The 13,398-nt window shown below is 47.3% G+C and overlaps 1 protein-coding gene across 1 annotated transcript in view; it reads right to left on the bottom strand.

Moving 5' to 3' along the window:
• The window catches only part of LOC123017819 (E3 ubiquitin-protein ligase TRIM7-like), a 28,857-nt gene extending 22,221 nt beyond the window's left edge, over positions 1–6,636 (bottom strand). The window contains exons 1-5 of the mRNA XM_044419408.1: positions 6,181–6,636; positions 5,553–5,648; positions 2,692–2,922; positions 1,336–1,358; positions 376–491 (exon numbers count right to left, since the gene is read on the bottom strand). Coding sequence (XP_044275343.1) covers positions 376–491; positions 1,336–1,358; positions 2,692–2,922; positions 5,553–5,648; positions 6,181–6,609 — 895 coding nt within the window. The 5' untranslated portion in view covers positions 6,610–6,636. The remainder of the gene's footprint in view (positions 1–375; positions 492–1,335; positions 1,359–2,691; positions 2,923–5,552; positions 5,649–6,180) is intronic.
• Between the last annotated feature and the right edge of the window lie 6,762 nt (positions 6,637–13,398).

Raw genomic sequence — 13,398 nt, 5'->3', positions numbered from 1 at the left:
TCCAGCCTATCCTTGAACACCCTCATCGATGGGGCCTCAACCACCTCCTGTGGAAGCCCATTCCATGCCCTAGGGGTCCTAACCATCAGGAAGTACTTCCTGGCATCCACCCTAAATCTTGGTTCCCTGAGCTTTGCTCCATTTGAACACATCCTGCCCTCCACTGCAGAGGAAAAAGGGACAGGTGCCATATCTGTGTGGCTGCTATCTTATGCAAGTTCAGGCAGAAAAATGGCCTACAACTTCTGGCTTGGGAATGCTGTGAATGGCAAAATTTTAAAAATCTAAAGTTGCACTTAAGTGTGCCTCAAGTTCCCCATGCTTCCAACTCGCCAACATTCAAGTGACCTTTTGCTACCTGCATCTCTTTCGTACCTTTCAACTGCTTCATTAAATGCTCTAGAAAGGGATCTATGTCATAGAAGTTCCGGACCCTGCGCTTCAGCTCTGGAGAAAAAAATGGAGGATTCTCAAACTTACTCTCCTCAAACCTGGAAGACAGCATGAAATGTGGACTCAGCCTCTTCAGAGAATTTCCTGAAGGAAGGTCGAGGCAAAGAAGGAGCTGCAGTTCTACTGACCCGGAGATCCCTGCCAAGAGCGGTGATCAGCTCCGCTCACTGCACACACTGGGGTGCCCCTGGGCCCAGCACCTCAGTGTGTTTCTCAGGCCCAGCCTGCGTGTGCCTGGCCCTTTAAAACCATGCTCAGGAGCTTGCACAGAGGCAGGAAAGACCTGTTCCCTCCTGAGTAGCCTTAGGGGCGGCCACATGGGATTGGAGAAGCACCACTCACATCTGGCCTCCCCAGACATCCTCCATTGCCCAGTCATTCTTACTGGGCTCCTCGGGAGAATGGTTTCCCCTTACGGTCTGCCCCCATTCATATTTGTTTGCACAATGGCATCTTGGCTCACGAACCCCTCAGTTCATGACCAAATCGGGTCGCGAACTAAAATTTCATAGAAATTTTGATTCGGGTCACAAACTACACATTGGGTGGCAACTGTGATCACGGCCATCTCCACCCCCTCCGAGCGTGCCCTCGTTCGCGCCCATCTCCCCCCCCCCCGTGCGTCCGTGTTCACGTCCGTCTCTCCCCCCAGCGCACCCTCATTCACACCCATCTCCCCGCTCTCCAGTGCGCCGGAATGATGGACACGGGTCGTGCTGTGGGGGGAGATGGCCGCACTCACGCTCAGGGTTGCGGGGTGGAGATAGTTGCAATCTTTGTTGTTCTTTGTCACTTTGCTTCACATTTTGCTTACAGAGCCAGACTCCCTTCATGCAATCCTGAATCATGACGCCTGAAGGGGAATGAGTGGGATCCACTTACCTCTGCAAGATGCTTCTTATATCCTAGCAAGAAAAAAAGGAAATAAAAAGGAATTTGAGACTTGCTACTTGCTTCCCCAAGAAAGCATTGGGGAAAGACATTCTACATGCAAAGTGGGGTCATTTCAGTGTAATGCACAGCAATCTATTTACAGCTCTTACAAACTGAGTATTAGACAAGAATTCTCAAAATGAGCCAATGGCAACCATCCATCCAGTGTCAAATCCTCACAAATGGCTACAGCAAATCTGCAAAGATGCTTTCAGTTAAGGACACAGCAGTCCCAAAAATCTCACGACCAATTTGCCAGTTCATGTACAGCAGGATGCCTGTACAATTGTTCTTGTTGTTGTTAAGTGCCATCAGGTCATCTCCGATTTACGGCAACCCTGCGGAAGCTGGATTAATTTCAGAGGAGGAAGAAGTGAAAATTGGCAGAAGATGCATCAGTAGTTTAAGAGATGCAGATAATATTGGCAGAAAGCAGCAATAAATGGAAATGCCTCCTGATGAAAGTGAAAGAAGAAAGTGCAAAAGCAGGACTGCAGCTGAATATGAAGAAAACCAAAATCATGACCACAATAGCATTATACAATGCTAAGGTAATCAATGGAGAAATTGAACTTGCAAAAAATGTTGCACACCTTGGCGAAATCATCAATGCAAACAGAGACAGCAAGCCAGGAACTCAGAAGAAGACTGAGAGTGGAAGGGCAGCAATGAGGGAACTAGAAAAGATCGTCAAATCTAGGGGGATTCCACTGAGGTCCATGGCCGGGATAATCAACCCTCTTCTATCCTTCCTCACTGCGTGTGGGTATGAAAGCTGGACGGTGAAGAAAACTGATGTGTGTGAAACCTGGTGCTGGAGGAGAGCTTTGCAAAGACCCTGGACTGACAGAAAGACAAACAAGCGGGGCCATAAGTGAGATCATGCCAGGACTTGTCCTGGAAGTACAAACAATGCAAGTGAGGCTATCGTACTTTGGGTGCAACAAGAAAAGGCCAGACTCTCTGGAGAAGACAATCATGCCAGGGAAAGTCAGAACAGAAAAAGATGACCACCACCAAACGGGAGATGGATCACTTCCACGAAGGAAGGCACAACCCTGAACTTCCAAGAGCTGGGCAGGTCTGTCATGGGCAGGACACTTGGGGTCTTCCATGCACAGGGTGGCCGTCGGTCAGAAGTGACTTGACGTGCAGCAACCAAAACATGGATGAAGACTCTCCCAAATGTCCTATTCTTGACAGCCCAGGTCAACGCATGTAAACAGTCATTGCACCATAAAGTGCACATCTTGTACAAGTGTGTAAAACCCCAAAGGGAAGCTTTGGTTGCTTTGGCTGTCTTACCTGCACAAGTTCATCTGTGCGCTGTTGAAGCTTCTCCTCCAATTCTACAATACTTCTTTCTAAAGAAGAAACATCCTCCAAGATTTTGGTCACGTGGCCATCCCTTGTCTCTGTAATCTCCTTCTCTACCTCTTCCATCTGGCTTAACAGATCCTTTTCTTGTTTTTCCAGAAGCTGGTACATTTCTTTGAACTGAACAACTGTCTTTTCCTTCTGTGCTGCTATTTCCTCCTGCAACAAGCCAATGGAACAAAGTCAAGAAAATAATGTTTCTGCAGTGTTAAAAGATAGGCATAGGATGGAGACTTTTCAGAAAGATTCTCTTTTTTAATAAGTTTTATTCTTAATAGATCTAACAAAAAAGAAAACTAAAAAAAAACATCAGTCATCAAAAACATCAGACCTACTGGGTCAGCCACCCACATTTTTTCTTTCTATGTTTAAATATAAAAATATTTAAATCTATGCATAGTCCTATTCCTCTAGCAAATGATAAAAAGAATCCCAGGTTTGATAGAAGTCTGTATCTTCTTTCTCCTTCAGAGACAAAGTCAATCTGTCCATTTCTGCACAGTCCAGGATCTTTTTTAGAATCAGTTCGTCGGTAGGTGGCTCTTCACTCTTCCAGTGTTGGGCAAATGCAATCCTCGCCACAGTAATTACATGTAGAGTCAAGTACATTGCTCGTTTACTAACATCATCAGGTACAATGCCTAATAAGAAAACTTCAGGTTTAAATGTTAGAGGTTTTTGTAACATCTCCTCAAGCCTTTTATGTATTTTAATCCAGTACTTTTTTGCCTTATCACAGGTCCACCACATATGATAAAAGGTACCCGATTTGTGTTTACATTTCCAACATCCATTTGACATATTTGGAAACATCTTAGTTAACCAATTTGGCAACAGATACCATCTATAAAACATTTTATACAGGTTTTCTTTGTATGAGGTTGAGGGGGGGGGGAGGGGGGAGGCTTGTTTAATACACAGTGTATCTAAGTAAAATGGCCAAGGGGTGGCAGCAAAGGGTTGTTTGTTGATGTGACCTCAAAAAAGAAAAATGTCTGGGAAGCCAGTAAAGCCAGCGAGGAAGAAGAAAGACTTTTCTGTCACTTAATCTGCAATGATTTCTATTTTGATTCTTCGCCCTTGGGGAGATTAAAGAGCTTTTCTTTTCCAAGCCTCAGGTTTCTCAGATCTCAGTTCATCTCCCCCAGAAAGATTCTATTAACTTCATTCATTCATCCATTTGTAATATTTAAATATTTCTTTATCTGCTAAAAGACAGCAAGGCAGTGCACAACAATGTAAAAGAACACAGCAATAAAAACAAAAGCAACAAAAACATTAAAAGTGACACACTGTAAATAGCTAAACTGAAAAGGTGCATCTTTCCACCTGCTCCCTTTTGCTCGTGCCCAACAGCTGAGCCTGTCCAGGTTTGCGATTTGCATTTGTTGACCACTCTCCTAGTTTCCTGCTTGACCTCTATGAGAACTCCCAACACAGAGACCATCTGAGCCTGGTGATTTACTAACTTTCAATTTATCAATAAGGTAATAATCAATAATGTCACCTTTTGCCATTACCATCTACCTGCCTTACCTCCTCAAACTCCCTTCCTGAAAAACTAAATTCAGGGATCTGAAGACAGAGGAAAAGGAAGTCATTCAGGACACTGAAATTTAACCTCTTTGCCAGAACTGGAACATATCTACCAAGCCAACATGCCCTTATCACAGCACTGTCCCTGTTTGCATCCTCCGATTTCGTGCACCATCTCAAGATCACCCTGGCCTGAAAAATGATAAGCATCCTCATAGGACTAACTTAGTTTTAGGAGGATTCAGCTCCTTCCCAAAACCCCGATTTCCATGACAGCAGAGGCACTGTCACCCTGAAGCTGGGACCAGCTATTTGGTCCACCGGTGTCTCCCCAGCCAACCTCTTGTGGCTTCTCTGGGCCAGCAGCCCTGGCTTAAGGGAGTGAATACATCCCCTGAGAGCCAGGGGCTCCTTCCACGGAGCACACCAGGACTTCTGTTCGCCTGGCAGACAGTCATTCATGTGGCACTGAGGGCATTGCACCGGATAGCCCCCCACCCCTTCTGGCTTTCCCCCTTCATAATTGGTTTAATGGTATTATTAGGGTCATTCACCTGGAAAACCTCAGAGTTTGGGGGTTTTATTTATTTTACTGGGAGAGGACTTTCCTTTTCTTTGCTACTTTTTTTATTTATTTGGGATATTTCTAGCCCGTCCAATCACTCTGCATCTCTGGACGGCTCAATAAATAAAACAATATCAATAGATACAATGATATAAATTTAAATATCATAAATACCCCAAACAATAGTAAAACTAAATAACCCACAACTGAAATAAAAATAATTAAAATCTATTAAACATTAAAATATTGGGGGAATAAAAAGGTCTTGACCTGGTGCCGAAAAGTATATAATTACAGAGCCAGGCGGACCTCTCTAGGGAGTGCATCCCATAGCCGGGAATAAAGTACTTTGTACCTTATTCCTCCTGACCTAGAAGAGAATGCCAAGTTCCTGCTCAAGTCTCCTCACCCCATTGCCAAACCTGCCCATGCGCTTAACTGGCTGGTGGGGTGATGCTTTATCACTGTGCCTGTGCCACGTCCGCACTGGGGCTTGGTGTACCCCAGCCCGCCTTCTATAGATCTTACGTGCAGATCACCCTTTCCAAGTGGTAGCTTTGAACCCTTCTAAACTCTTCATCAGCTGTCCAGAGACTTTCTTAGTAATTGGATGGCATCGGAAAACTTTAAATCTTCTGCAGATAGTTTTTCTTGCACATGTTCACCCTCCAGCCACAGCCAGACTTACAAGCAGGCCTTGACTTTCATGTTCTCCTTTCACTTTCTCCGCCTGCATTTTCTCTTTCTCCTTCCTCAGTTTCTCCAGGCACCAACAGATCCAATCCTGAAAGAAGACAAAAGTGCCAGTGTGTTTCCTCCGCAGAGATTTAGTGAAACTAAATGTATTTCAGATGCTACTGAGAACGAGAGAGAGAGACAAGTTTAAAAGTATTTTTCGCTCTGCCCTCTAGTGCTGGCTGTACGCGCAGCAGCCTCTCGGCTACCTCCGTCTTTATCCCAGGAAACCGTAAATCATTGGACAGGATAATATGTCCCGTTGGAGCTTGGCTTTATCACTCTCTGAGATAGGGAAAGCACAGCCTGGCAGTCGATGAGCTGCGGAGGCCTCTCCCCTGTAAACATCATGCGGAACCAACAGGAACGGTTTTAGCCGGTGGCTAAATTTTCACCCATTCCCAGCTCTTCCGCGTCAGGGCCAAGCCCGCTCAGCCGCCCCCTCGGCGTCGGCTGCCCTCCTCCCTGCCAGGGCGCCCCGCGGCCCGGGATGGATGGGGGCCTCCCTTACGGGGCCCCGCGGCCCGGGATGGATGGGGGCCTCCCTTACGCGGCCCGGGATGGATGGGGGCCTCCCTTACGCGGTGCTCCTGGGCCGCCTCCTGCACGGGCACCACGTTGTGCTCGCGGTGCTCCTTGGAGCGGTCGCACACCACGCAGATGGGGGCCTTGTCGTCCCTGCAGAAGAGCTTCAGGGGCTCCTCGTGCAGCTCGCAGACTTTCCACCTTCCGTCCGCCGGCCGGGGCTGCACGGTCAGCTCCTTGGCGATCTCCACGAAGTTGGCCAGCTGCCTGTTCGGCTTCAGGCTCCTGCGCTCGACTTTCTCCCGGCACTGAGGACAAGCGGCGGTCTCAGGAGCATCGGCGGACGCATCGCCCCAGCATGTCTCGATGCAGGCGCGGCAAAAGTTGTGCCCGCAGTCGAGAGTCACCGGCTGCGCGAAAAATTCCAGGCAAATGCAGCAAGTCACTTCGTCCTGAAGCCTCTTCCGAGGGCTCGACGCCGCCATGGCTCCGAGAAAGCGGCAGCGGCGGCGGCACCAGGACGAGGCAAGCTCGGTTTCGCTTCCCCAATTGCACCGCCTCCGGAGCGGGGGGGGGGGGGGAGCGGGGCATCCCTTTTGCAAAGGGGAGGCGAGGCGAGGCGGGGCCGTCGAGCAGGGCTGGCTTGGAGGTGGCGCTTGCCGGTGCCGTGCGATGCGTACATGGCCGCCCAATGCCGCTAGTCCTGATGGCTATAAGGGACACCCCAGTAACAGGCAGGATCCCTTTGGACAGCATGTTGCTGGGGAACATGGGCAGGAGAGCGCTTGTGTCCTCACGGGGGCCTCTGTGCGAACAGAATGCCAGCTAGGTGGACCCATCCTCTGATCCAACGGAACCCTTCTTATGTCCCTAATATATTCCGATGTATTTATGGATAGATGTAAAAAGGAGCTTCAAGTGTAGAGAGTATAGGAATGAAATACTAAACTTAGTGGGCTGTTTAGCATTGGGCTGTAAATCCTTAAGTAGATCCTTATACACATCAGCTTGCCAAATTTGATAGTTTCCATCGTTGTTTTTTTTTTAATCGAGTAGCAGACGTAAATGCGCATGTTGAAATGACGGCATATGGTGCTGTTTATTTACTGATTTGATTTTTTTTATGCTGTTCCTCAGCCAAAAAGACTCCCTGAATGGTTTGCGTAGAGTTAAAGAAGATAGTCCCTACTCCACCAGCTTAGACAGCAGCAGACAAGGAAGAAGGAATAGACGGGAGAGGAGAGAGAGGAGAGGGGGGAAAGCATTTTAGCAGGGTTGCTGGAATCACCTTGCTCTCCCTCAGCTTGGCCTGCTGGCCCAGTTGTATTCCAGTGGTGGCTGTAAAGTTAGTAGTTTGGGGGGGCAACAGTGGGGGGATGTTTGGAGAGAGGGAGTCCCTTCCTTCTGTCCTGAAGCAGCTGCCAACCAGTTTTACTGACTGATCCTTCTGTGTGAGACAAAAACACCTCTGTTTCCTCGACCCCCCCCCCCCAAAGAGAAAACCTTGAAAGAATTCAAAACTGCACTCCCCTTTCCCGCATTTTCTGCTCCCTTGTTCCTGGATAGAAAGAGGAGGGAAGAAGTGACCACAAAACCTGGGCATTGTTTTAAAGTGAAGACAGATGTGTTTTCTTCATAGCTGCCTCAAAACCCTCTATTACCTACATACTGGGAAGCTACAAAAAGCTCTTTCCTGTTCTATTTGTGTGCCTGCCTGTGTCTGTATCTGTGTGTATAAATTTCAAGTAATCTTATGCTCACTTAAGAGCAAGCCCTGCTGAACACAGTGGGTATTTTGGGTAAATATGCATCCCCGGAAGTTGAATTGTGGGAGATTGGGGACATTTTGCCTGGTGCAAAGATCTGATAATCTGAAAAGCTTGCACACCTTGGTGCAAATATCTGGCCCCAGTAGAGGTTTTCCATGTGCTTTGGTGCCCTAGATGTGCAGCTGATGGTACAAATCATAATGGAGCCTTTTTGGTGAGCGTTGATGCCAAGCAATGCGACTGGCCCTACCCGAACTGGACGGAGGGTCTGCTGTGCCGCTTCCCAGACCAACCTGATGCCCACTCACCAGAACTGAGGCACCCCAGTTTTTCCTGGAAGTTGCAGATGGCTAGTTCTCACCCAGTGTCAAGGCAGTGGAAATGCTTTTTATGGGTGGTCCTCATTGTTGCCTCCTGAGGCTTCTCTGAGTGTTAAAATACTTTAAAGAAATGGCTTAAGTCCCGCATGACGGCTGGCAGGAGGGTGTGTTTTCTCTCCTAGATTCTGTTGGGAAATTTCAGATAAATCCTGGCAGAAAAATGTTGCTTATATGTCCCTTTGTGTTATAAAATCAAACCTGCACCTCTTCCTCACAAAGCACCAGCTTTCCAAGCCAGGTCACTGTTTAGCATTGCTGTTGCTTTAAGAAGATGGCATTCTAAGCTAGACTGAGAAGCCTCACTAATACTATTCGTGAGGAGATACCTGTGGTCTCATCAGCAGCAGAAAAGCTGAAACAATGGTGTCCACTTGCTTTTATTTATTTATTTATTCGTTTTTCGATTTATATCCTGCCTTTTTCCAACAAAGGGCTCAAGGCAGCTTACATCATTCTCCTCCTCCATCTTATCCCCACAACAGCAACCCTGTGAGGTAGGTTGGGCTGAGAGTCTGTGACTGGCCCAAAGTCACCCAGTTGGCTCCATGGCTGAGCAGAGGCTAGAACCCAGATCGTCTGAGTCCCAGTACCATGCGCTTAACCACTACACCACACTGCCTCTTTGTTTCTGAAAGGGCCCACCTAAACATCTAGTCCCACAGAGGCAAGCCCCTGCTGAGTGTAGTTATCAAACCAGACTTCCTGAATCCTTCCTCCATCAGACACATTGGCATGTTTCAACTGCACTGTCAAGAATTTGCTAGAATAACCTATCAACACAGCAGTCAGTAATGTTTTCCATGGTATTGTTACCAATATTTCTGATTGGTTTAGAACATCATGTCATGCCTAAACATGTCAAGAGGCTATTGTACCAACATTATCTGGAAATGTAACACTCTGCATTGGTGTACATGACTAGCAAGTTATAAAAGTGTCTGTACATGGTCTGTGATTTTGTAGTTGGCAGTGAGATCCACTACCCGGTCACATGCTGTCATAAGTAACTGCAGGGATCCTGGGTGATCTTTCAATAAAACTGGTGAGGTTCAAGGCGAAAGGGGTCTTTCCTGACGGAACCTGGATATCCTTGTTACAGCTGCTTTCCTGACAATTCACTTGCCCCCAGCATTCTCCTTATCCAGGTGTACATCAAGACTGGGAGAAAAAGGAGAATCTCAGTCTGCAGTGAAGGATATTGAAACGCCATTGAGTCTATGACGGGTAATTCTTGGACTGCTTCAAAGCTCATTGTAGCTCATTCTCCCAGCTAATCCACTTGTCTTCTCTTTCCCCATCTCCCTGCCACTTCCCTACAGCAAATGTAATCCTGGATCCAGACATGGCAGATCCCCTTCTTGTTCTGTCTGATGATTGTCAGAAAGTGAGACTGGGAGAGAAAAATCAAAATGCGCCGGAGAACCCGGAGAGATTCAGCGATTGTGCTGCTGCGCTGGGCCATGAGGGTTTTACCTCAGGCAGACGTAGCTGGGGGGTCATTGTGCAGGATACCAAATGGGGATGACCAGGAAGTCTGTGAAGAGAAAGGGACATCTCGACTTTAGTCCTGACGAAGGGATCTGGGCTGTGGGAAGGCAAAGCGGGGCATGCAAAGTTTTCAGCCACCATCACCTTTCTATAAAAGGGGAGCCCAAGAGCATCTGGGCGAGTCTGAACTATCCAGGACAACAAGTAGCCTTCCATGATGAGGAAAGCGGATGCTCTATATATGCCTTCTCAGAGGCTTCCTTCACTGGAGAACCCCTTGTCCTCTTCTTTTTCCTGGAGGAGGCAGGATGTCTGACCCTCACTCCCTAAGGCTGTCAAAGAGTTCCAGCCACCTTACTGCCAGAAGCAAATTGTTATTACTACACATTAAAGGGTCCTTAAGTTAAGAGATACTGATGCAAAACAAAGAATAGCTTCTGATCATCAGTGGCATACAGCAAAAAGAAATTGTACAGGAAGAATATAAATTTGCAGATTACTGGGGGGCACTCAAACATATCCCACATAGTATTCCAAAATAGCCTTGGAACAGGAGTACAGGTGCAAGTGAATCCCACCTCCTTCCCTGGTTCATCTGCACTGTGTAAAATGCAATAAGTTTATTAATTAAAAAAACAGAAAGGTACTGGCCAGTCTAAGGAGACTTTCTTGCAAAGGTGGGAACGTGGTGTTTTGTAATGTTTTTCTGGAATCTGAGCTGTTAGAGATTGATCTGAGGGCCACATCCACCGGAAGGCAATAGGATCGCGCCAATTCCTGCCTCCAGGGTCAGAGGCAGCTCCCCAAGCCCCTTGGCTCCAGAGCTGCCCCACTGCAGCTGGCTGCTCTCTGAGGTCAGTAAAGTGAGGTTGGAGGGGGATATAAGGGTGTTGGAGGGGGCAAGGACGTCTGAGTGTTCTCTCTGGCCTCACAGCTTGGAGTCCAAACTATCTTTTGGTTGCCAGCTGGTGTATAGCTGCGACCTGCTTTGATCCCGCACCAACAAGCCGCCTGGATGGACCATGTGGCATGGGAACCTGAGCACTTAAGCTCATCTTGGTAGAATCACACCAAGTAATTCTTTTTTTAAGTAGCAAAGGAGAGCAGATATGAAAAGGAAGTAGTAGCTCATTTTAGTATGGCTTGAAATGTTTTTTGGCTATGTTTTACTATGCTGTCTGAAGCGTGTGCAAACATCCTTGTTCAGTAGTAGGCGGCATATAAATGGAAGTATAAATGACTTCATAAAGCTGGCATATAAATATGAAACAAATTATATTCATTTTTATACAGCCAAGGCTCTCTGGGCGGTTACTGATAAATGTTAAAAAGACACACCTATTAAGTTGAAAGAATAAAATAATAATTGCTGTGATTCAGCATAGAAAGTATAGCAGTGGTACAGAATAAAATGGGAAATATACAAAGTTGAAATGTTAAACTATTAAAATACTGGGAAAATAAAGTCTTTACCTGGTGCCAAAAAGAATACAAAGGAGACACCAGGCACCTCTTTGGGGAGCTCATTCCAAAGTGGGGTGACACAACCAACATGGCTGCCTTCCTGGTAGCCACCCACTTTGGAAGCGGCCTCTGGAGAAGGACCCCTGAAGACGACCTCAGGGTCCAGGTAGGTACATATGGGAGAAGGTGATTCTTCAGAGTCACCTGCCCCCAAGCCGTTGGGGGCAAGCTAGTACTACTGCTTTGAATTGGGTCCGGCCTTCGACTGGCAGCCAGTGAAGCTGGAAGAGAACCGGCGTAGTGCGTTCCCCAGAGCCAGGCCCCAGCAACATTCTTGCTGCCCTGCTCTGGATCAGTGGAAGTTTCTGGGCCATTTTCCAAGGCAGCCCCACGTCGCAGTAACCCGAATGAGAGGTCACCAGAGCACGGGTCACTGCAGCTGGGCGCCCTCTGTCCAGAGAGGATCACAGCTGGTGCATCAGCTTAAGCTGATACAATGTGATCCGTGCCACTGAGTCCACCTGTGACTCTAGTGCCAGTGCTGGATCTAGGAGCACCCCCAAAATACAAACCTTGCCCTTTAGGGGGAGTGCAACGCCATCCAGAACAGGTTGAATACCACCAGACAAACCACCCACCAACTCCACCTCTGACTTTTCTGGATTGAGTTTATTGGCCCTCATCCAGTCCGTTACTGAGCTCAGACACTTATTTCTGGGCCGACAGTGCCTCAGCTGGGTTTGATGAAAAAGAAGTGGAGTCATCTGCATATTGGTGGTACCTCAGCCCATACCTCTGGATAACCGCCTTTAGCAGTTTCATGTGGACGCTAAATAACATAGAGGATAAAATAGCCCTGTGGCTAAAATAGCCCCATGCCATAGCTGCCTTGGCATAGAGCAGTAATCCCCCAGCACCACCTTCTGGAATCGGCTGGTCAAGGAGGAGCGGAACCACTGCAGCGTGGTGCCTCCAGTCGCCAACTCAGCCAGCTTATCCAGAAGGATACCATGGCTGATGGTACTGAAAGCCACCGAGAGGTCCAGGAGAACCAACAGGGTCACGCTCCTGCTGTCTTTCTCCTGGCAAAGGTCAAACCATAGAGTGACTAAGGCAATTTCCATTCCAAAACCAGGCCTGGAAGCCTCACTGAAATGGATCCACTTCATTAAAGACTGCCTAGAGCTGTTCAACCACCACCTGCCTGAGCGCCTTCCCCAGGAAGCGGATGTTGGCCATTGACCCATAGTTAATAGCATCCCCTGGGTGCAAGGTAGGCTTTTACAGGAGTGGCTTACTTGCAGCCTGTTCTGGAGAGGTTAAACCTTTCCCCTTCTCAAAGAGGCATTCACAGCCTCAGGGACCCAGGTAGAAATCCCTTTTTTGCTGTAATGATCCATGAGGGCCGAGGGTGAAGCACAGGTGATAGGCCAGACTTGACCAAGCACCTTGTCCATATTCTTGTGCCCCAATAACTGAATCTCATCCAATGAAACTGGACCAGATGGTGCCCTGGATGCCTTTCCTAATGGGATACATTTGCATTTCAGTGTTGTTATTTATATTTAGCTATTTTCAAGATTTATACATTACCCCATTGTCACACTGATCTGCAATTCAGAGGCTCGAAAATGAGTTTCTTGCCAGGGCAAATAGGTTTATTTACAATTGAATGCATGGATCCATGGGTGCCTAAGAAGGAACACTCCATGTTAATTTCCTCAGGGTTATATAGAATACACAAAAGGGGAGTGAATACAAAACACAGGAAGGTGATTGGATACTTTGATATGGATAGGAAAGTGATTGGATACACATCACAGCACCATGAAGAAAAGTTACATTTCACTCTAATTAGATGCCTTTGACAGGCCTTCTAAATTAAAGTTACCTTGAACAGGCTGGCCAAGTTAAGTAAACAAAAAGGTTACATGTGTGAACTTGCAGGGTTAGGGAGGCACTTTAGCAAGCCTATAAAACACAGAGATTGCACTTGGACAGTTACCCACTAACGGAGTGGGGTCATCTAGTCTTCACCACCAGACACTGAGGCATCTTTTGATGTGTTTATGGCAGGGCAGTGGGGTGGGATGGTAAGAATTGCTTTTCTGAGTACAGCATATTCCTATTTGAGGATTTTGAGGTGGTGAAACATAAAACATTAAAGGTGCAA

The sequence above is a fragment of the Varanus komodoensis genome, unplaced genomic scaffold, assembly GCF_004798865.1.
Source record: "Varanus komodoensis strain SLA01 unplaced genomic scaffold, ASM479886v1 scaffold102, whole genome shotgun sequence".
NCBI classification, from domain to species: Eukaryota; Metazoa; Chordata; class Lepidosauria; order Squamata; family Varanidae; genus Varanus; species Varanus komodoensis.
This window is presented reverse-complemented; position numbering and strand designations above follow the sequence as displayed.